Source organism: Xiphophorus couchianus, chromosome 10 (genome assembly GCF_001444195.1).
Source record: "Xiphophorus couchianus chromosome 10, X_couchianus-1.0, whole genome shotgun sequence".
In the NCBI taxonomy this organism is placed as follows: domain Eukaryota; kingdom Metazoa; phylum Chordata; class Actinopteri; order Cyprinodontiformes; family Poeciliidae; genus Xiphophorus; species Xiphophorus couchianus.
This window is the reverse complement of record NC_040237.1, coordinates 10826383-10852022: the sequence shown is the minus strand read 5'-3', so window position 1 is coordinate 10852022 and position 25640 is coordinate 10826383. Positions and strand designations below refer to the sequence as shown.

The 25640-nt window shown below is 38.6% G+C and overlaps 1 protein-coding gene across 1 annotated transcript in view; it reads right to left on the bottom strand.

Annotated features, from left to right (window-relative positions):
* Positions 1-25640, bottom strand: part of tbkbp1 (TBK1 binding protein 1) — a 63225-nt gene that overhangs the window by 34343 nt on the left and 3242 nt on the right. The window contains exon 2 of the mRNA XM_028029958.1: positions 658-919. Coding sequence (XP_027885759.1) covers positions 658-903 — 246 coding nt within the window. The 5' untranslated portion in view covers positions 904-919. The remainder of the gene's footprint in view (positions 1-657; positions 920-25640) is intronic.

The window sequence follows — 25640 nt, the reverse complement described above, 5'->3', positions numbered from 1 at the left end:
TCTGCCTTTAGGTTGCAACCAATGTATTATTTTCCATTTCAAAACATCCCAATCCCAGAATAAGTATGAACATTGTCTGTAGTCTTTAAACCTACTCTCCAGACATTACATAAAATTCAATCAAATAAAAATTACGACCAGCCAGGAGTCTCTGAGAGGATAATAAAGCAATGTAAAAGAGTTTTAATTTTATTTCTTAATCAGGTTCTATTTATAGTTTATTTTCAAAAAAAGCAATTCTATCCTTTCCAATAACCAACAGAAAAAATATTTATTGGCATTACAGCAATAAATCTTCTTCTACCTGCTAACCAGCTTTGTGCGCGTTTCCACTGCTTTTTGATCATTTATCTTTGGTTATGAGCTCCAAGTCTTTAAGATTGGAAAGCCTCCTTGCCATCACCCTATTCTTAGCTTCCTCCACAGATTCTGTGTCAGCTGTCAGCCTGGACTCTATTTTTTCTATTTGAAACTCTCACCAGCTTAATAAAAATGGAAAAAGGTTGAGTGGCTCTCTAGCCTTGACAGTAAATCAACAGCACAAACCAGGAGTCCTTCTATCTGACACCAACAAGGACAAAAACAACTTTGTTGATTAGCTGTTTTTTGTTGTTGTTGTTTAAAGCAGTCGAATGTTGGACTTGAAAATGCTTTCACCTTAATTTCGTAGATCTTCAGCTTCCTCTTGATGCTGGTGTTCTCTCGCTCCAGGCTGGCCAGTCTTGTTTTGATTTCCTGATAGGCAGAGATGAGGGTGAAGTGGGATGCGGAGTACACATCGTCAGAAGGAAGAGCCGAGGTCCTCCATGCCATGCTGCCGCAGCCATCCTCTTTTAGGCCTCCCGCGTCGCTGCCTCCTCCTCCCAGCAGCCCGAGCTCCCCACCACCAAAAAGAGACTGCATCGTTCTGAGCCTCAACCTGAAAGAAAACCGTTATTGGGGTATGAATTATTTAAGACTCAGAATTTTTATTTTTATTTTATTTTTTTATTAATTACATGTATTCCCCAAAATAACCAGAATTTTATGCTGCTGCCAGGCTACACATCCTGAAAGCACCAATCAGCTGCTTCCAAAAAATAAAACCCAAGTTAAACTGTTGGAAATTTGGTGCATCGATTGTAAAATATTCCAACTGAAAATGCTGATTGTTGTTGGAAGATAATCACACAACAAAAGTCATAACAAAATTTATGTCACTGAAGTTTTCCGGTCAAGAAGAAACTATAGCAGGTAAGTAGGTATTAATTAGACTTTAAGGTGGAGAGTCTGGATTGTTCATTGCAGCTGCTTGGTGAGATCCTTTTGATTCCAGCCACAGCAGTGGGGTGGGATGTAGCAGCCACAGTTCAAGAGTGTTTCAATAACTTACTGAAAGAGCTGTCAGCCTGAAGTGGGTGTGATAACATTTCCAGCTTTTGATTTTCTTTTCCAAAATATCATAAAATCAATAAAATTTTTATCAAATGCCAGATAGTGAAGTGAATGAAAACATTTCCCATTTAAAATTCCTAACATGCCACACCTCCTTGCAATTCCTGCAACTTTCTCAATCGGGGTTGCATGAGAAACTAGCGCTCGAACTGTAGCTGATATTTTAATCGGAATGATTCAAATTTGAGTCCAGTTCATGTTCGTGTTCCATTTCACAGTGCTTAAAATTTTTTTTTAACTTTGACAGCCTGCCCTTCATGAGTGGCATGATGAATGAACGGTGTAGTTAGCTGATCACACTACCTCACATCTAACCAGCCCTCATGCCCCACAGACTCTGAGCTGTCAAAAGAAATAAATGGCACCTGTAACGTCACCTCCCTGTTTTAATGCAGCCACAGACAAGAAATGTGCACCAAATTCATACAGGATGTGGCAAGGGGCACTGAGATCTGCCAGTTCATGGACACAGAGGTAGTTACACAAGCTGATTTTTGATGTATATTGGAATAGATGTCATCCTGACTCCCAGCTTTGCCTTGTGAGTCAGCGGTTGCCTACTGAGCTATTTTCATCTACTCCCTTCCTCCACTGTGCTATTTTTCTTACATTTCTAAGAGTGAGGGGAATAAAACCTCGGCCAATCCACATCTCTCTTCCACGCCGGTTTTAGGAGGATGATACAGCAGCACTCCCACCCGCCCAGGCGCACACACAAACTCATGGCTGTGCACACAAAGCTGACTGAAACATAGGAGCAGGCAAAAATGCCTATGTGGCCAAACAGGCTGTAGACACATGGTTAATCGTAAAAGTGGTAAAATATTAAGTACTTGTACTCTTCAACAGCGTCAAGTTCTCATCTTGTTTCTGTTGAATTTTTTAGGCTGAAAAACTACGCTGTTCCATTAATTAGGCCTAATTGATCAATTATTTCCAAACTGAGTCCAAAAATGGTGTTTTGTTGTAAAAAGGTAAATAAACTAAACTTAAATAGTTCTCCAGTAACTATTACAATGATTACTTTCACCAATTTGTACAGACATGCATAAGCTGAAATGCAGACCAGCTGGCAAGTTGCAGTTCAGTCTCTTGCGCTTCAGTGTGTGGTGAAGGGAAGCTGGAATCAAACTTGCAGTTTTCCAACCGCCAGACACCTGCTGTGGCTAAATGTACACCAACTGGACATAGAAATTTCAAAGAATACTGTTTGCAATACTGTTTAAGACCTTCATAAATATCAAATTAACCTAAAGAAATTATATCTGCCCTGTGATTTTGTTTCATATAATGCAGAAGAAATGAGAGTTTAATGATGAAATTTGACCATAAAACTGTTTTATAATCCAGACCCCTGGAGTTGCAATGTGTCTCTCAGTCTGTATGGATATCAGGACTTGGATGAGGTCCAAAAAGCTCAGTTGGGAGGCTGACTTTATCCAATTGAAGTCTGCAAAATTGCTGTGGGAATCAAACACTCCACGAGGGTTGTTCAGTAAGATGCACAGCAAAAAGATTTTTCAAACATTAGTACATGAAAAGCACATAAGCAGGAAGGTACACAAATCAGAAGAAGCCATGTTTTTTAAATACACAGCAGAACAAAAATATCAATGCCTAAAACGCCACAAGAAAAAAAAAAATTATACTATTAAAACTATTACTTGCATTTTGCCCAATCTTTTTCAGGGTACCTCACCCTTTCATTTTCAAGTGTTAACTATACCATTGTGTCTCTGGTTGTATGTTGAGTTGAGTATAGTTTTACACATATCGTCTGCTTTAAACCTCTCTGCAACTTTGACCCTGACCTGGTTTCTGTTTTTGTTAAGCTTCATGATGCTGTTTGTTCATTAACCCCTCTAACAACTCTTGGATTTATACAAAGATTAAATTCCACACAAGTTTTTTTAAATTATTATTTATTAATTAGATTATTTCTGAAGGCAGCTGGTGCCATTGGATTTTATTCAGAGGTATCAAGGTGGGGTCAAGAACAAATGTGCATCACACTTTGAAAATAAAATTGAAACCATGTATCCCTTTCACTTTACAATCCTGTACTGCTTTGTGTTGGTCTATTACACAATGGTCCAATAAAACACATTCAATTTTGTGGTTGTAACATGAAAAAATTGAAAATATCAAATTTCAAAAACCCTTGCAATTTGTGCGTAAATGGACAATTTGGCAAACATTAAAGCTTCAATTCTAAAAGAGCAAAAATTAGATCAATTGTGGACGCTAACATCCAAATGAAAATGAACACATATGACTCTCTTTGCTACTATTCGTGGGTAAGGACAACATTGTGTAGGCTGATGGATGTGGCTGCATTTGCTTAACAAAAGACAAGGACAAAGGAATATTCATGCTTGTGCTTCTCTAAATTAACATACATAATTTACCCCACACAGTGCAGTTCGCACACACTCACACACCCCAACTTCCTGGCTGCACATCGCTGTTACCCCCTGCCCATGGATACGGAGTCAAAACTTCCACCTTTATTTTTAAGTCACAATAGGTAGCGGGCCACCCTTTGTGAGACTGAAACCGCAGCGTAGATTAATCGTTAACAGAAGATTCAGAGGGTGAAATTGACGTCTTTGTGATTGTTTATTCCTTGGGCCCACACATCACATACTTTTTTGTCCTCTGAGACTGCCTCTCTGCATGCTCCCTCTTAGTCCTTCCTTGTTTCCCTTCTCCTTCGAGACCACCCCTCCCCTCCTTCTGTGATATTGTCTGCAGTACTGAAAGGACCTTCTACTCCTGCTGTGCTTTGTGCAAATGGAAAGTCGAAGGAGCCTTGAACTGCGTAGGTAACGCTGAGCAGTTAATGCGCTCGGCATTCGCAGTTCTGTGGTTTCAGTGAGATCTCCCATGGTCACATTGTGCGAATCTGGAAAAGCCGGACCAAGCCCGACATTTTCCTCCAACACAGCTCAGTTCTATATTAAATGTGCTTCTTAAACTAAGAATTAAATCTGTTACCATCTATTTTCATGAAATCATCTTCCTATAATTACTATTTATATATTTCTTACATATACACACATTTATTGGCACCCCTGACGTAGCTGAGCAATTTTCTTTTTATATTACAGTAGCATTTTCTCACTGTAACTACAGTGCAGTACTGTAGTTTATCAGATTAATGTAAGAAGAGGGAAGGCTAGTGAAAATCGAGGGTAAGAACTATGACTTGGCCCACATTCTGGCTTTAATGAGTTGTGAACAGTATGCAGATCCAGGATATTGAAAAACAGCATCATTATCCTTTTTAGACAAGAGCAAAACATGCAGCGACAAATAGCTCTGCAATGCTGATACTTTGTCCTTGCAGTGATTCGGTCATTGACGTGCACATCCTCACGCCTGCGTCCACAAACACAAAAACCTGAGGAGTCACATCATACCTGCTGGCAGGTTAATTGGCTCCTATGTGCCGTGCCTTCCAGTTTTGGCATTGTTTACTGTGAGAGACGGAGGAAGCAGGTGTTCTGGACTGAAACTATGAGTTATGGGAGCATGTGGCAGATCAGAAAGGGAACGCCACCTCTCTGCCCTGGTCTCGCCATTCACAAGCATACTGTCCGAGTCAAAGGTGCCAAATGTCCAGCCTGCTGTGGGGATCGCGGGATGACACAGAGAGGAGGTAGACAGTGCCAGACGGAGAGAGCGTATGGCATCAAAGGAGAAAAAGGATATAAATGGGAGAACACCAAAAATTTATATATACTGTGTATATATATATATATATATATATATATATATATATGTATATATATATATATATATATATAGAATATTTAATTGCCACTAGAAACAGAAAAAGACACAAAGTTCATCTGAGGAGATGTTATCAAGTATCAAGTGACAACAGTACTTTAATATAATAACACACATAATCAAATCAGCTGAATAAGACTATTCACTGAATCCCATTGGGATTAAATGCATTAAATAAATGAGTGCGCAGAAGGAGATGATGGCATTCACAAAATAATTAAAAAAAAAGACTTTCACTCCTCAGAATAGGGTTTCTCTTCAGTTATCAGAGTAATAATGTATTTCAAGTTACCATCTGACTTTCCCTGGCTCTTATTTGAGGTTTAGGCTAGATTGGACATAAAATTATAACTTAATATTTATTCACGCAACGTTTTCCACATGTAAGACAAACAAAAGCACCAATTAGACTTTTACTGAAACATTTTATCAGTGTTCTTCGAGGTCTATACTGTAGCTTCTTTGATTGAGGAACTAATTTTAACTACAAACAACACTCCCAAAATTCAAAGATCATTTACATTTAACAATTAAGCCTTTGTTCATAACTGTTACCCAGATGGACCTTCACAAATATTCAAAGGGTGGCTATAAAGGAGGGGAGTTGGCTGATCATTTTTTAATGGCACATGCCTTTATTTCGAAGAAGAGCCATAAGCCTGAAATGTTACCTGGAGCCCATCACCAGATATAAATGCTCAAAATACCAGTGGAAACATACACAACCTTCGTCAGCAATTACAAGAAATGCTAAACTGTTTTAATGCCAAAAAAGATTTCACATTGATTACAATTACATCACAAATTTTGAAAATGTTATATAATATAGAGAAACATTTAGTGTTTATGGATTATTGAAGTTTGGTATTTTTGGCCCTAAATACGTTAATGTTATTAATGTTGTATATGTATTTATTTAGGTTTTGATTTCAAATCTACTCTAATGCCTTTTACTAAAGTCTTATCAAAGCAAACAAACTACAGCCAGATAAATAAATAACATGGAGGAGGACAGGGATCTAATATTTGGTATTTCTGTGCTCAGGAGTTTTATTAAACCTAAAAACCTAATGATAAACAGCAAAAACATGAATCTTCTCAGATTTTTTCCAACTCCATGAGAAATATTGTTTTTCAAAACTTTGCCTGAGTTGCTCATCTCTGTTGCTTAATTAGTGAACCTTGTGTGGCTGTGGTCCCGGCTTTGCACTTTAACACAACGTCTAATAGGTTCTTGCATCAGCGCCATCACTCATATACAGAAAACAGACTTGAAGGAGAGCAGCTAATTAGAGTGAGATCATCGCCACCATTAGACCAACAAAGGTGCTTAAAATTGCAAAGTCGTCATTTTAAAGTAACACATTCTAATCAGAATCAGGATTCTGTTGCCGATTTCCAAATGCTAATAAAATATTATTCTATTGGTTGATTCTGGTTTAACAGACATACTTGTTTTATAACAGTGACAATAAAATTTTGTGATCTACCTTTATTGAAAAAAAAAGTTTTGAACCTCAGAGTGTGGCTGCCTATAATCAGACATGTACAGTAGGTTGATTAAAATGTTCTCACTCGTCTAAGCTGCCGTCAGCCATTACAGCATTCTGGATAACAGAGCTTAATAGCAGTGGGCTGTGTTTCAAGGCTCCTTGGTATAAAACAGTGGACGAACTTCTCTGGTAGTTCTCTGACCTCAGAGAAATGGTAAACGAAGGCATGAACGTGACGCACTGAACATGCCGAAGGGGAGTTAACATGACATGCACACTCAAACAGTAAATGCAAAAATAATGCACTGGCATTGTTGAGCACTGACAAGGGTATATCAGACTGTTTCTGACATTAATAAAAATTGGGTGCACTTATAAGGGTAATTGCATGTAAATTGAACATTACGTCTTCATTGTGCTAAATTCTCCGTCTCTTTTCTGTCCTGATGTAATCTCTCCCCCTGCTCATCACTCATTGAGCCCAGATTCTCAGGAAGCCGATCCATATGTGAGAACAAGTCATGCATTTTGATGCTCATGTTGCATCCATAGTTCAGAAAGTTCACCTGATTGAGCAAAACCAAAACCAATATGATTTTTGGATTCAGCACATCAAAATGACCCTAAAACAGTTGAAAAACCCCAGACATTTTTTTTGGCTGTTGACCAGTGTTAATTAATATCTTCTATGGTTTGTTCTTGTAGTTTAGGGGTTAGATGGAGCTTTCGGTTTAAGTTGTTGTAGACGAAGGAAATAAGTAGCTTTTGCTTGGCTCTCGTGAGAATTCCTGCCTGATTCTCTGAAATGAGATCAGTCTGACTGTTGTTTACTCCGAGTAAGATACTGACTGCAATGCCATACAACCGCACTTGAAAACATGAACTCTCATTTAAAGACAAAAATGTAGTATGTGCTAAAACACATACAAAACAGCCTGGGTCCCAGCTGCCACAATACACACCCACACCCCCCCACAGGGGAACACACAGTAAAAAGTGCTTATGCAGCCTGTCAGCGCAGCAGAAAAACACCACCTCTAACAAATGCCGTGCTGTGCTGTGCCATGCTGCTCCATGATTCATCACCAGGGGAATCAGCTGTGCACGCAGGCAGCCATAAACTTCCATGCGTTTGTGTGTGTGTGTGTGTGTGCATGTGTGAGAGAGAGGCAGCTGCCATTTGGGAGATTGATGGCAGGGGCAGGAGGGAGACAATGAGTTGTGTTGCTGTTTTTTTTCCCGCCTCAACTCAGAGTTTTCTGTCTTTTCAATCTCTCTTTCCCCTCCTTCACCAAAGCTCCCCTAATCTTTCTTTTTTGTGGATGCTGAAGTTAAACGTCAACTCCTCCAGCCCGTTTTCTCCACCATCATGCTGTCTTCCTTTCCCATCGTTCTCCCTGACATTCATCCATCTTGCCTTTCACCAGCCAAGTCATCACATCCCCCCTACCTCTGTCTCTCCCTCTCTCTATTTGCTGGAGGGAAGAAAGTCTATCTTGACTTTGAATGAGAACTTTACCCACAGAAGACATTAATCTCCTCATTATTGGATTCTCTTGCTCTGAAAAATGAGATAAAGCTGAGCTAAGCTGCAGCCCAGAAGCACAGAAAACAAATCTTTCTGATAAAAATTAATTTTATTTGCCAACAATTAAAAAAGTGAATCATGGCCGCAAACACAATCACAAACACAACTGGAGGAAAAATTCAGTGTTCTCATACTTTGTTGACGGGGGTGGGCTAAAGTTGGATGACTCACAAGAACTTGTGTGTTTCCCGGTGAAACAAAGACTGTAATTTGGTCTCAGTCGGCGAAAAGAGAATTAAGGAAGAGAAGCGCGATGCTTTCTCTCGCTGCACACTCGGCTCGCCAGCAGGCTAGAGTGAAAGATGGTTGTTGCGTGCAGATGAGATGCACAATATGATGAAGAGAAAAATGTGGCCGAGTAGTGGAGATAGTTAGCCCGGCAGTCATACAGAGATCATCGGCTCTAATAACTGTTCTTACTACTTTGCAAATCAAATGATTAAGTGAAACAGAAATGATAATGAGCCCGCTGAGAATGCGAAAATGACTCCACTGTTCCAACTTCATCTCGAGACACTTTTCTTTGTTGCTTGTGCATCTTAAGTTGACTGAGAAGAATACAGGCTCTGTCTGCAGCATAGGGCAGGAGAAAAACAAACCTGATGGAATGGAGTTGGACAAACTGCACTTCAGCAATTTTCAGGGTCAAACAGGTTTGTGTGTGACCCCCAGGGAAGCAAAGGGAACAACGCTAGCTGAGTTGTGGAGGAAGCTGACAAAACTGAGGGAAATACCAACAGTAAGCACCTAAAAAAAACTGCCTTCAATCAGCTTATGAAACTTTTTCAAATGTCACTTTCAAACTTGCATGCTAATGGAGTTAACATGGAAAATCACAGATTCTCTACTGGATTTATGTCTGGACTTTGACCAGGCCATTCTAGCACATAAATATCTACATCTGGATATATGCTTAGGGTCTGCAAAGACGAGCCCCTTTTTGAGCTCCCTTTGGCCATTCATGCGACACAAATCCTGGTGGGCCATATCCCTCACGTATAGACGTCTTTGGAAAATCCTTCGATGTGGGATGAAAGCGGATGTGGGGTGAAGCTCCACAGGTTCAGCATACAGTATCAAACATAAAATGAATGTCAGGACACTCCTACAGGGTTAAGCACATCAGAGGCTTGTGATGCCTAATCAGCATTGTTCTATTTTCAAATAGCATCACTACTGCAGTAACTACCCAAGGGGAAAGCCTAGTGATCTTTTCTGTCTCAGCGAACATCTTGCCATTTTCTTGTGAGAAATGAAGTGCTTCAAATATACAGTTTCACAGAGTCAGTGTCTGTGTGCTTCTGCCTTAAATCCCCCAGGCAGCTGGCTGCACAGACCATCTGTAATTGCTATATTAGAAACTTGAGCCACAAAGCCAGTTTACGCTTACACAAGTCAGCTGATGCAAGACTGGGACTCTCTCATTGGACCCACTTGGTCTCTTTCACAAATCACACGGAGATGGTAAAAACGTTTTTAAACTCAGCCTTGATGTATTTTATGAAAGAAGCTCATGTTTCATCAAGAGGATGCTGTGTTCAAGGACTAGTACTACACAAATAGTATTTGCATGTAGAGGGAAAAAACTGCCTGTTCTTTATAAAGGGCAGATTTTTTGGCAACATGACATGAATGATAATTGTCCTGTCCAACAGATTGTCGCTCCTGGGCTGTGGATCTCTGCAGCTCCTCCAGAGGTACCATGGACCTCTGGGGCCGCCCCTCTGATAAATCCTCTCCTTGTGATGCTTTATGCTACAAAAAAATACTTTACACATTCACTAGCATCCAATGAAAAAGACATTAAACCATAGGAACAGTATGTTCATGTTGGAACAATAGATGGAATGGATAGTCTGCCCTTTTTCTCTGAGAAATAGATGGAAATATGCCAGCATATACAAACTATCACTGAAGAACCAGCATTTATTCTGCCAGTTGTTTAGCAACAATATAACGTCTACAGTAGTCTGTACAGTAGAAGGGGGAAAAAAAGCTTCCCTTCTTGTTTTGCCTATGACTCACACAACCCGGTGCAGTATCTGTGATGCAGGTGTAGCTAATAAAAGATACCATTCAGCACACTCTCCACCAATAGTGCCTGAGCTGCATGTTCAACGTAGGAACCCACACCTAGAGCCTCTATGCTGCTCTTAATGTCGATAAGTAAACAAAATAATGGAGGTTCATCAGTCACATGACACCGAAACGGGGGACAGAATAACGAAGAAGCAGAATCTGCACCAAAATTGGTTATATTGACATCAAGAAGAGAAAGATAAATAAATATGAATTTTCATGACAGCATTGGGAAATGTTTCAGTCTTTCTCATCTTCTACCTTGAAGGCCAGATTCTGCCTGCATGCAGATACTGATAAACTGTTTAGTAGTTTGTCAAGACAATAGTTGCCCAAATAAGATTCAACAGACATCATCCATTTTCTCTTTTTTTTGCAAGAAAACTTGTGGAAAGTGGAAATACTCTAAAAATGCTGCACTCTCACACATAAGGGCGATAATCAGTCACCAGATAACTTACACATATTTTGGGACTGATGGAAATGGTGAGGATTCTCAGAGAGAACCCAAATATAACATGGAGAACATTGAAGCTCCACAGAAACTAGATGACATTTAGACTGGAATCCTTTTAGCTGTTAGGCAACAATCGAAAGGTCAACATGGACTGCAGTACAAGGGAAAAACTACTGTTGCAAGTTTGATTTATTGAAAAACATCAACTAGTATAAAAGTTGACCTTTAATAACAGGTTCCCATTGTACAATTTCTTCTGCGTTGAAAGAATCCTTTGTGAAAAAAAATCTTTGGTTGTGAGTTTTGTCTTTTTCCAGATTTTAGCTTCTTCACTCTCATCATCCGTCCCCGATTCTTAGAGTTCAAATTCTACATTAAGCTTTCCATTCATTGTTGCCATGATAGCTCACTCAGCTTTTGTGACTTCTAGCTTCTATTAAGTCCTACATCATACAGTGTAAAATGAAATATGAATGTATGTGCATGGTTATTTGTCCAGCATGTCTCTGTGTTGTCCTGTGAAAGACTGACAACCTGTCCAGGGGCCTGAATTTACAAAAGAAGCTCAAGACTAACAAAGAGCACATGTGATAATTGGCAAGTAAAATTAAACGCGTGTAAAGACACCGATTAAAAACAAACGTAGCAGTAGAACAGCCATGAAAAAAGAACAAGCATGCTTATGTGAGTCGAGGCATTTCATTGAACCACCCCTCTGCTATATCTGAATTACACAACGGGTTTAATTCCAGCCTCCATTATTTGAGGATATTAAGATCATCGCCAGCTTAAGACAGAAAATAAAAACAAGTGTTTAACTGGCTCTCAGAGCTGATATGATGATCTTAGGTTGATGATTAATTAATGAAGCCTGGTGCTGCTGGTTCACGCTGGATGAAACAACATGATGTGTGAGAAGGAAGAGAGCAGAAGCTCGGATCAGACAGACTACGAGATTACGCAAAAGACGGAGGATTGGTTGGGTTGGGGGGAGTGTGTACATCTCGTGTGGCGTCATTCAGCTGGAGCGTAAAGACGTCTGCTCATTCAGGTGATGTAAACCTTACCGATCAAGCATGTGTGTCGAGCTTCAAGCTGCACATGTGCCCTTTGTCAATACGTCAGAGCATTATTTTAATAGAAGTCACGGTCCTTGGCAAAAGACAAAGCTGCTCGGCCTCCAAAGATGTTCCCTCTGTAACACTGAAACATGTGCATATATGGCTGTCCCTGTGAGGACAAGGACAAAAATGACCTCCATTGTAACAAGTGAATGCCCTTACATCTAACTCCTCTCAGTTGATGACCTTCAAACAGCCGTTTGGACGAGGGTGAGAAAATAAGGACTATCCAATAACCCAAAAAGTGTGAAACACAAAGGTGTGAAACAGAATCTGATTCTCCTGAGGAAAGTCTTGCAAATGTAAAATGAAGCACTCTACTGTTAAAATTTGTGTTATGGATGATCATCTTCTTCAGAAAGCTGCATTTTATATGAGGAAAGGCTCTTTTTGTCTGCGTGTGTAATATGCGAGTATGCGAGTGTGTGTTCAGGGAATAAAGAGACACTGAGGGGGTGGGGAAGGAGTATGAGCACTGAAAATGTACTCGAGTTGCTCCACATCTCCAAAGTGGACAGCTGGATTCTGCATAACAATTGAACAATACGAATAATGTAAAATATAGATACAGTTAAGCCCAAACTTATTTAAGTAATCTTTTAATTTTACAAACATGTTTCCTCTGCCCAAAAGAAGTATTAGCATTTTGGAGTGGCCCAGCTGGAATCCTGACTTGAATCTGATGGAGAGATCTAGAGATTAGTTTGATAGCTACAGTAGAAGGCGTTCAACCTCAAAGACATGGAGCTCACCACCAAACAATAATAGTTGCATTATCAGTGAAAACATGCAAAAGCCAAGTCAGAAATTATAAGTAAGGCTTGATAACTGTAATGACAAGAAAGACTCTGAGTACTTTGATGTGTGCTCAAGTGTTATATTATTTTTGCGATCTTGGAAAAATTGAGGTTTTTCCCAATTGGAAAAAAAAACTTTTTGGCTGAATAAAATAATTCTGGATTTAAATCTGTAAAGACAATTTTGCAGTCAAAGGCCCATTTATGAGGTTTCACCCATTGCATGTTGTCAAGCATCTCACATCCTTTCAATGTGTTTATTAAAGGGGGATGTATTAAGTGAAATGAACTTTTTTGAGATTTATATCATGTCACAGTGTTATTCCCTCATCAAAATCATTCCTGGATTGTTGCATCTTTGAGGAATCCTTGACTTTCCGGTGGCAGCCATTCAGGAGTGACTAAAGACATGATCCCACAAAGTACTACCTTTTCCACAAAGTTCCTCCTTGGAACTGCCCATCTGTGGAGCTCATCATGTGAACTACTTCTCAGTCCAACTCTCCTAACTGTTGTCAACCGCATAATAAGAAGCATTGTTATGCCATCGTGCTGAAGGCAGAGTGTCGGAAGCAGATTTGTAAAGACAGAGGTCCAATTTCAAGGAGTCAAATTATGAAGCCAAATTTCTTTCAGTCAATTTTGATATATACAACGATTTTATAACAACTAAAGGTAACATAGTTACTTGAATGTGGCATTATGTCCATGGAAAACACATAATACAGCCATTTAAATTGCCATTACTTTTAAGCAATGGACATTTCTGGATTAGCTTTCAAATTCACAACAAAGTTTCAGTGGTCATTCTCAGAGAGATAAAAAGAGGCCCTGCAGTAGACAGAGGCAGTCTGTGCAGCCATTAACGGCATTGCGGCATGTGGATGGACGAATGCCATCACTTTTGTCTTTGTCTTATTTCTTCATTCCTGTTGCTGATCATTAAGCTGTGCCCCCCAGTTACTGGTGGTATGGCTCCTTCTATGGAGACCGGGTACTCATCTGTAAGCATGCTGATAATGGACTCAAATACATATGAAATTAATGCAGAAGAATTAACTGGATCTTTACTGCATCTGTATAGAAAATATCACAGGAACCACAAACTAAACAATAAACCACTAAAACAAAAATTTGTTTCCGACAGAGATGGTGTTGTTGATCCAGAAACCGACCAAGTAAAACTTAATAAGAAGACAGAACTATCAAAATAACCTAAAACAGTAAACAAAGGGAAATAAAAGAACACACACTTTAGGAGGTGAATCTGAACATTCTTATATTCTTTCCCTACTTGGTTTTCAAATTCACTGCCAGCTAATCGTTTCATCTCCAGCACTGACTGGTTTCATGATGCCGGAGAAAATAATAAAACCGGCATGTACAGTGGAGGTCATGGAAGAGCCAACACCAATTTTATCCTGAGGGTATTAATTCAGCCATGTGTAAGATACAGGATATGATGTGAATGTCACATTGGCACAGAGCTCATACTCTGAGAGATGCTCACAGACAGATACGAAAGCACATATAAACATGTCTGAGGCTGAAAAAGCAGCGGAAAGTTAGCTCAGACAGCTGGGAGGTTTATTGTTATACAGCCTTTGTTAGCAACAGCAGAATCAAAATGTTTTGTGATTTCAGGACAGAGATCAAAATGTTAGAGGAATTATGATGAGACAGTCAGTTAGCAAAATAGCAAACAGCATGTTCGAAATTTAAATGTGCTCAAGGTGCATGCAGATTTATACCAACTTTGCGCCACGTGATTACCAATGTTGTCTCATGGCTTTTGTCCTGATTAGTTTTAGTTTGATTACGCCCTGTGCATCAGTGTTAATAAAGAGGCTTAGATGCCACTTGGAATACAAAAATGCAGAAATATGAGTCAACATTTTGTTAAACTTTATTTCTTTACATACATAACAACTAATGCTGACTTTGGATTAAATAACAGAAAATACGTTTTCCTATCAATATAAAATTAGATATTTGGGGGGGGGGTGCATGTAGGGTGTTAACTGAGCCTGTCTGTTTTAAAACAGAACTTCTTCAGCAAAACTGATTTTGATGGAATTTTATTTTTGTGCAAAGTCACTTAAATGGTAGATTATAGTACATAAAAAAACATAATTTGTCCAAAGATATTGCAAAAAAAAACATCTTGAGTGATAGTCAATGGCAGAAGCTGTGCTAAAGGGAGATAAATGACTCAAGTAGGTTTAGAAGGCATGTGATAGACTAAAAATATAAAATATAGGAAATATACAAAAATAACCTCAAAATATACAAACCAATTTTTTGCAATTATATGAACACAAGCAAAGTGGTTAGAAAAATTTACTAAATGAGTGAGGGTTTCAAAGGCATATAGTGCTATAAGTGCTATAAGACCTTCAATGGTACCAGACAGTAGTAAATTTTAAATTGAACACGCAAGCAATGCAAGCAGCGTAACATAAACTATGGAATGAGAATTAAGAATAAAAGAAAGAACTACAGCAAGCAATTAAAATTGGGAGTCTTGGGAACAGCAACATCTAAGGAAGATAAGAGAAACGGCTCCAGCAAATCTCCTCAGAGATGATAGACTGCAAACAGGTAGAGCAGATTGAGGCCTGAATCTGAGTAGAGAGGTCCACATGCTGCCTTGGACTGTTCTTTCTACTTAGAAGAAAATGAAAAAGAGCTGACATTGACAGCCAATTACCAGACACAAGCGCCACAGCAGTCTTGTTGGGCTGGTGTGGCCATATGTTTCAGGTCATGCAATGTTGCACAAGTCATGCATGTAGACCAGAGTTAACTCAAAGTCACCCTCGCAAAAGAAAGTCGACCAACTTGTTTGTCGAGGACAGAGCTTATTCTTTGATTGCTCTTGCTACTGTTTGATCGGACTCCTAGTTTCAAGGCGTAAGGAAGGTTTTCGCAGCTGGATGTACTGAACCGAAGAACAAAGAGGCTGATGTAAAGATCTAGCTTTGCAGTAGAAAAAGTAGGAGCTTACAGAGCACAGACAGATCCTGAGTGATCTCCTTCTGTCTCGAGTGTCACTCTGCCTGAAGCTTGCTGTTTTTTCAGCTACATTATTTATTGGAAATCCATGTGCCGGGTCTGGCCCGGCTGCAAACACATGGATTATCCCACAGATGTAATTATTCTTCGTATCCTGAGTCAGTTCAGTGACAGGTTGTTAGCGAGGTCAGATTGCAAGCAGAAGACGGCTTTTTTTCTTCCAATAGATGATGTCAACACGCATGAATCATCTTTCTGCACATTTACAGATACTGGGTCCTCCTACACCCCAAAAATCAAAGACTATTTTACTGTTTTATGTTGATAGACTAAAAAAAAGCTAATACTACATGATCCCATGTAGTTAGCTTTTTTTTTTTTAAAATCCCATTAATATTTAATGTCTTAATCACAATTCTTAATTTAGTATGTATAAATTTGGGCATAAAGGACAATGAGAATCAATCCATCTGCTCAAATATATTATTGATAAGCAGATTTGAAATCCATATTGCATGAAACAATATAGCCAATTGCATCTAAACTGTTCTTTGGAAATAGCATATTGAAATTGAAAGCAAAATTCTGATGGTGATTACAATTTGATGTAATGCGCAGCGTATTTAAACATGTCATGGTTCTACAACTATCGACCAACTGTCCCACCAGAGCTATAAATCTCTGCAGCTCCTCCAAAGTACCATGGGCCTGCACACTGAAATTTGTTTTTGTAACGAGGCAGAATATTTGAAAGTTCAAGCTGTATGAATATGTTTGTCGAGTATAGTTGTTGTAATATAATGAAAACTTTTCAATAATTGCAACCAAAGAAATATGGATATCAGAAATCATGTTCTATGGTGGAAGTGATTCACTGGTGCAACTTTATTTGTGGTATCTCAAAGATACAGAAAAAATCTATAAAAGCATTTATTACCCTCTGTGCATTTTATGGTTAGAAATTTAAAACAAAAATAGCACAAGATTAATTTGAAGCTGCAGGAACAACAAATAAATATATGTGGGATATGTCAACAAGACACTTCCTCACCAAACACAGGTAGGCCATTTTCAGAGTGTGTGAGCAGATATTTTTAGGTGCACCACAGGGAGTTTAAGCAGTCCTGTAACGAGCGGCAAGCAAATGGGTAACCTGGTTTTCCTGTGACACAAAAAGAATCGTGATTCCCCAGCGAGTCCAAAGAGTCCGGATTCAACAAGGACTTTCTTCCTCTTTTTTTTATTTTTTTTTTACACACAGCTGCTGTCTCTTTCCATTCCTTATGCATTTCATTCCCATTCTCTATCACTGACATATTGGACATATGCTGCAAATAAGCGTAAACTGGTCGGCACTGTGCTTAGAGTAGGTGTAGAGCGTTGCACCGCCATTACATCACATTTTTTTCCAGTTTCCCCAGCAACCAGGTGTACAGCAGGTGTCCAACAGCAACCACCACCCTATTATGTCATCCTGCTGTTGCCACGCAGTGCTCAAGGTTTCATTACAAATAATCCGTCGTGCTTCAGTTCTGCTCTTGCAGAAAGACTTCGGCGCTGTCAGTGGGGTTGCTACTGAACAATGGAAGACAGCCGGGACGGTGCAGTGGGCGGTGTGAGTTTGTTCCCTTTGGGAGCAGCAAAGAGGAGTTTGGAAAGCCTTTTTTTCTTTTCTGATAAGTGACTCATCTAAAATCCAAAGTCTTGGTTTAGAGTAGGACACAAATACAGGCCCATCGAATATCTCGTTTTCCTTTTGGTTTTTAATTAGAGGAGGGAGAAGTACAACAATTGCCACCCTTGGCCCACAAAAACTTTACAGACGGGGTAAAGATAAGTGATCGAGCAGAGATTTGTTTTTTATAGAATAATCAGCTCCTGATACTACTTTTGTTCAAGCAGCTAAGCATTTTTGAGTATGACCAAAACATAGTTATTTATTTATTAGCAAAATCGTGTCTGTATCAAAAAGGAGAAAATAAGCTGCACAACCAAACATGCTATATTCAATCAGAGTAGCCGTCTGCCACAACAGTAAACACAGCAAAAAAAACAGAAAGAAATATACAGTTTAGTGTTTTGGATAGCTTTCAATTTGCAGCATGTGAAGGTCTGGTATGAACTCCATCATGGATATCGTCTTGACACATGTACTAGCAACTCCGATCAAGTTGTAAAAAAAAACAAAACTTTTCAATAAATTACTTAATATTCTCCTACTGAGAAATACAAAACAATTCTAACCTCTAGATATGTTCAGCGGGACTTAGTGGGAGCAGCCTGTGTTTCAAAATATTATTTTTGGATAAATTCCACTGCTTGTAAAGCTTTTACGGCCTTCTTTAGTCCTCTCCAATATTTCACAAGATTGGAGCATTCAGAACGATCCGTTTGTATACTTTATGCATCATTCAAGCCCAGCTGAAGAATATAAAGTAATCAAATTGTACGAAGCAAAGCTTATCAACATTTTTGCAAGAATTACCAGATCAATGATTCAAAATATACTCTTTTGAGGCACTTTTATATCATTATCTTATGAGCTAAGTTGTAGATGATCACGATCAAACGGTGATAGAGAACTATTGAATTCAGAAAGAACCCATCTGCCTTTTCTGTCAAGCTCGTTTGGATATGCCTAAAATCATGTTAGGCAACAGGATGTTTAAATTCATAAAGTATTTCCAGCTCTAGTCCAATCAGGAAAATATTTGAGTGAATGTTTTGAGCATGATGCGGAAATTGTCCGCAATACAATTTCATTAGTATTCAACAAAAGACATGATGCAGATAGCCAAACGTTTTTGTGTCTGGTGAGTCATTTCTGTGTTGATTCATGTTTGATTCAGATCACTATCCTGCTCAAAAGACTGAATGATGTCCCATTTTCAGTTTTCAGATTTTTTTTATTCTAAAAATGCTGGCATTTCAAAGACATGCCATGCACTCCAACATGGTTTCCTGTACTTTTGGAAGACGAATTGGCCCCCTTGCATCATAGATCTCATACTTAATGGAGTACATACCTTCCTGGAGAGTTTAATGCAAAAAAGTGTGATCTTCAAACAGTTCCAGTTAAGGTCCCGGCAGAGTATAACAACCTCGTGTTTTGATCTGCACTGAAAGAAAAGGAGAAGCATTTTCTTGGCATGCCCCTTAAACAAGCAGTCAGAAGGTAGAAATCTTCTAATGGCTGTTATGCAGATTTTGTGACCCCAAGCTGCCACTCTGAGCTGAACCTCTCTAACAGTGAGCTTTTTACGTATTTTATCCTCCTACTCACTGTAAATGGCAACGATAAATATGGGTTTTTGTCACATCATATTTATACCCCAGGGAAACAGAAAGTCATGGATAGCTAATAAATAGCAACAACAGTTGGCGTCTGTTAAGCCAAAGGTTCCCAAATGTTTTCTCATTCATCAACATAAATATGGGAGCATTCAGAAAATGTAAAAAATATATAATAATCTTTTTTTTTCCCCCCTTCAAGACTAAAAGCCACTTTGATCTTCCATTACTCTTTTCATGGATCAAACATCCGGATGTTAGAGGCTTGTTTTTAGCAACAGTGAGTCAATTGTCGGACATGCAGACAGTGGTTATAAAGAGACCAACTCGCCAGCCTGAGCTCATCAGCTTTCATAGTCCAAAACGATTTTTTTTCTCTTCATCCTCCAGAAAATATTTTTGCTCTCTCTCTGAATCAACATGAACATAGTTTGACCTCCAGTGTCATGCCTCTTTTGATAGTAAGTGCCTTATATAAACATAATTAAAACAAGACCCAGCTTCCTAATTAATCAATTCCCTATATCACGACGCTAATCTGAGTGGCAACCTGTCACGGCTGTTCTCTGTCTCTTACTCATTTAGTCATGATGGATAGAGGTTGGAAACCTGCACACAGAGACACATCCATACCTGATCGCCTGCACATGCACAACAAACCATTAGGCCTTGCTGTTGCTACTCATAAGAAGCTAAAAAAAAGAAGCTATCTGCATTTATTTATTCAGTTATGCCAAAAAATATTCATACCCCTGGCAGATTTAAGTTTACATTTATTTTTATTCAACCAAGAAGTTTTTGTCTAAAATGAAGTCAGATATTAGTACTAAAAAGATAAAGTCATCCAAGAATGAATCTTAAAACAGAAATGTCTCATTTAGAAAACAAAACCTATAGCGGCGTCTGGTGCTGCAGTCCTTTGACTTATTCAGGAGCCAAATGGAAACACCGGTTTTACAACTCCCTCAAAGGACAGGGGCAGAGAAGTGCGTCACTCCGTCTTTTTTTCCCTCTCTGTCTCCTCTTTGCTTCACCTCTCCAACCCTTGAAAGCCGTCCATGAATATTCCATCAGCCAGCAGGGCCTCTGCCCACCCTCTTCATTTAATGATTCAGTCTGTATGTGTCTTACATAAACGTCCGTGTTTATGCATAGGACCATGATCGTAGCGCATCACTTGACAAAACCAGAGGCAGGAAACGTAGAAGCGAGTAAGGAAGTGTTGCAAAATGCACAGTAGGAGAGTGAATGAGGGTTTTGCATAAATTATCAATCTGTGAATTATGTCAGCACAGTCTCCAGGCAGGACACGCTGTATGTGTGTGTGTCTAATGTGTGCTGCCCACCGATAATGATACTGCAAAGCCAGATAAATGACCTCTTGTTCCTGTGGTGGCTACTGACTCTCAGGTAGAAACTACAGCATCACCATCCAGCAGTGGAGAGAACACAGTCTGGTTTTTATGCATAGTCTGCCCTAAAAAAAAATCTGATTAAGGAGAAAATATTCTGCTTGGTTGGAAAGAGTAATAAAAAAAAACTGAATCAGTGCAACAATTAAAATTTCCTAAGTTAAAATAATTAGTTCCTTCATAGGAGCATACTTAATTTATTTTAACCATATAAAAATCACATGGACAAAAACAGGAATTCTTTTTCTTTATTTTTTTTTGTTGCATTTTTACTTCTTGTATTCAATTTTGTTTTAAGACAATTATGCAAAGAGTGAGTTAAACTTAACTATTTATAACCAGCAATGACCTTACAGAAGCAATTTATGCTACCCCTAAGTATGCAAAAGACATAAAGAGAAGAGCCCATGTCGAGTGTGTCCTCTATAGACACAGGGCTTTTGGTCATTTAGTAATCAAAAGTACATACGTATGTTTCAACATGGGTGTATCAAAATCCAATACTCGAGAGTTACTACTCTGCAAATTTAAGAAGCATCTCTTCTCCAACTCTGTCTTGTACTCAACAGGTAAGATTTGCCAGAAAAAAAGGGACTTTGCTCTCTGAAGAGAACATGGCACCACAAGCTGCCTTTGCAAAAAAAAAAAAAAAATGCTAACCTCATGGAAGAATCTCCTTTTACACAGATGAGACTAATGCACAACACCAGAACATATATCAGCACAAATAACCCATACCAGCACTCAAACAAAGCAAAGGAGGGATCATGGTCTGGGATTGTTTTGAAGTCTGCATGATTTATGCACCTTGGACTCATTAAGTCAACCATGAACTACATACTAAAGTATAAAGGAGAAAATAAAGAAAAGTCAATTGTGTGACAGTATAATATTCAAACACTACTTAAACATTAATGACAGGCACACCATGCACACATATTTTACACATGCACAAGGAAAAACAAAGCATGAGCCCCAAATATGCATTTGTCTTATTTTATTTCTACTCCACAAAATGCTTATTTATTTAGCTCAAAATCCATATAAAAATTAGCCTGATGCACAGGGAACTTATAAACATTTCTTCAAAACAGCTAAACTCATATGAACAATGATTTCACGCATTCATCTTAACGAGAGCTAGCAATAGCAAGAGCTTTATCGTACAAGAACATTCAAAAAATGCACTGCTCCGTTGAGTAACGTTATTTTTCAGGAGGGAACGACTGCTAATCAAATACCTGGAAATGATAATGTTCCAACAACAATTTCAAATCATCATCAAATCCAAAAATGATTCATTAATGCCGACCCCTTTTCACTGTGACACTGCTGAGAACAACAAAACATCTGATCACGATTTTGTAACCGTCATGAGGAGCAAATATGTGTTCACAATTTTTGCCGTTCTTCAATTTAACTGTTTTTTTCGTACAGCACATCTTTTACAAAGTAGCTGCAAAGCTTAAAAGTCCAAGGTCTCAAGGCATAGAGAAAACACAGATTGTTTTTGCAGTTTTTCCAAAGAACATGACAGGGATGATTGCATTCAGATTCTTTTTTTTTCTTAGCTTAAAAACCTTCAATCTAAAGCTTGTTAAATATTTTCTTAAACTGTTGTGCCAGAAATGCATGTTAAATTCCTTTGTACAAGATGAATGAAAGTGTTTCGCCTCTTTAAGTGTCTCTTGAAACAGTTTTATTCTCAGATTTACAGGTGTGAAAGGTAGTCAAGTTCAGAGAAAGAAAACATCAAACCTATAAGAAAATCTTTACCCCTGCTGACACACCAATTGCACATCTTTAAGCTGCTGTCGCACTTTTTGCTCTCGTCATTCATACAGATTTTGAAGTCCTGTCATATTTCTAACATATGTGTGAGGTTCAGCACTAATGTTTGTATAATATATAATATATGCAAATAATATGCATAACTAAAGTCCCGCCCCACAAGTGCACCCTCTGATACCAAAACAGAGAGTAATTGTTAATATTTTCAGCTAGAATTATATTTTTAAATGTCTTTGGGCATTATGTCTCGGTCTCGATACACTCCGGTCTTGGTCTCAGGTTAGGTGGTCTTGACTACAACACTGCTCTGAGGCATAAATATATGAGTGGTAAGCTGATTATCAGCTGATTAATAGGAAAGTATTAGGAAAGTATTAAAGTAGAGCAAGGGCGTGAATCCCATTTCATTATTGGGGGGAACCATAAACAAGAATATTTCTTAAGAGCAATTTTGGGGGGATCGGCAAAATTACAGTGAAATGTAATGCAAGGTATTGTTTAAAAAGTTTTTAAACCACATTCAAGCTGCAGGACCAAAAACGACTAGTAAAGCACATCAAACATGTTTTATTCTCAGTAAACAGCCTGCAGAGAAGTAAAACTAAAATTCAAATAAGAGTTTTGTTCATTCTCACTGATCTAATCTCTGCTACACTTTTGCAAAAATTTAAGGTTGTAAATAAAAAAGCTTTAATGAGTAACTGCTCTCAATAAAATTCCTCATTAACATTGATTTATTGAAATGGCTCCCAATACAAGTTATGTGCTATTTAAATTATAACTTGTTGAGTTGCTTTATTTTTAAGCCTTTTTTAGTTTTGTCATGTCCTGGGTGACTGAGAACAAACAAGTAGATAGAAATGAATATCTGGGGAGTAACATAACTTAAACGTAACACTTAAAGCACCAGGGTTTATATAGAAAAATGTTCAGATTTTATTTTGTGGTTTTAAAGGCTCTACGTTGAAGACGGTGAGAAATAAAGCCATAACTTTCTGTTTTTTCTTTCTGCTGTTCTCGGCTCCCAAACACAGAGCTGTCGGTCACTTGCTCAGCCCCTCACTCCCTTTTAAAACTCTTCTAATTAACTTAAAGTTAAAGAATCTCAATATGAATTAGATTTTTGCTACTTTTGACAAAAAAGCTTAAATCTTTAAAAGCAGTGTAGCAGTTTTGCTAATGAGGCAGCTTATCATGATTCAGTCAAAGTAATGAACCAACAAACTGCAGTCTGATTTTTACTGTTAATGTGTTTCACTCTATTGAGCAGAGAATGTAAATAAAAGGTTTACATGTCTTTTGCTTTAAGTATTCACTTACTGGAGGGGTTTTTGTTTGTGCTGCAGAGCCACACCTGACAGCTAGCTCCTCACTTCAGTGCTGCTGTTGCTCCCACACTTTGGACTGAACCATTGTTCTAACAATGGTAGGGGGGACCTAAACATTCATACAATGCTTTGGATCAAGGCACATTCATGTGTTAAAATGGTCCAGTCAAAGTCCACTCCAAAAACCAACTAAGAATCTGAGGCAAGACCTGAAAATATCCAATCCCAGAAAAATAGGATACTGACTCTCTAGAAGTGCAAAGGTGTTTGAAACATATATCCGAATACTTACAACTGTACTCACATTTACTTTTGCCACTGCATATATGTGTACTTATTTGTTCACAAAATAAGATCTTAATGAAAAGATACGAAATTTCACACCAACATAATTCAGTTTAAAGAGCCATGTCATTGGAATAGTAACCGCATCTCTTCAGCTTCTGCTTTTTAATTCATTCAGCAACAAAAAACACTTCCTCTGTTCAGTCAAAGGTGCCAATGTTCCCGGTCTGATTGCGTCAGTAACCTCCCCTTTCCGAGCGCAGATGAATACCCTCTCTTCAGACCGAAGTAACTCCAATACAGCTTTCGTCAAGGTCAGCTGGCACAGTTCAGCCCCACTGAACACGCTCTAATTGTCTCCACAAGTGAAAACTGCAAGAGGTTGTTTCTGACTGTGAATCATCTATAATAAAAGAGCTTTCCTGTCTCATTTCTATAAAAATAAAAGCGACAGAGACTCGACGTAGCACACACTGCTGATGTACACTGTGTCCTTGGACATTTCAATCCTGTTCACAACAAAATCACACACACGTTCGCTTCAGAGCATCTCTAACGTTAAACAAAACGTTAATCAGCAAGGTAAAAAAATTTTTTACACCAACTTCAACCTTACGGGGGTTTGCTGAAATCAAATTTAAAATTGTGCAAGGTTGAAAATAAACAAGATGAAAGAGGCAGAAAATCAGCAAAACAAGCACAGGCCTTAACTGAAGAGCGGCACGTCGGTTGAGTGATTGGTGATTAGGAGGTGAAGGTATGATTCACATCCTTAAATTAGCTCCTTTTGACGAGACCCCCGGGGGACCGGACAAGGAGGCTGAATGGTTCAACTGAAGTGACAAAACTGCAGATTGATGCTCAGAATGAGGGTTTCTTCATGTGACCCGCTGACCTCGGTTAAAGGCTGCTGCCACATTAAAATATTCAGTTCTTTAAAAAGTCTGTTTGATTGCAGATTCATAAACGTACAATGAATATTGAGGGCTGAATTACTCCTCTTTTGTGGTTTCTTCTTATTTACCCCTGACTCTGCTGGGCCTCTGCAGCAGCACATAGCTGTTTACTCATGATCCAAGCAGCCAGACTTTTCATGCAATCTCTTAAAAGTGGTCTCAATCAATGACGCTCCAGACTCTCTGAAGGTCCGTGGCTTCTTTTTCACTACACATAAACATAATGTGACCTCTTCAAAGCCTCACTTGATTTCTTTTTCTGGTTACTTATTGGTGTGTTTTAGCCTTCATTCATGGTTGTCATACAGCAGAGAATGTCACTTGGCGGATCTACAGCTTTGCAACAGATTAAACTCCAAGCAAAACCCCCTGAGGATGACTGATTTGGATTCAAACAGATCTGAGTTTGTGCATGATTAACAAACTCTGTGTTTTCATGTGTAGAAAATGGACTGGCACAGTCAAAACAGTCAATACAAATCCTCCCATGTCAAGAATTGCCAAAGAATCATGACTAAAGAAGCTGATTTTCTATTAGTTCTCTTCTACTATATTCCGACACGGTGAAAAGGGTTGGACCATAAGAGAGATGTTAAGGTTTACAGAAATAGAAATTTTGTGTTTTACAATATTTCACAGAGGATACAAATCAATTTGCTGCAAATAGCTATGAGAACTTAGAAAAAAAAACTTAATTTCTTAACAAAATGAACTAATTTAAGTTTAGTACAGACACGTCATCAACACAGGTCCCTCAAATTATGCCAGTTTGATTGATGTTGAAACATTTCAACCACA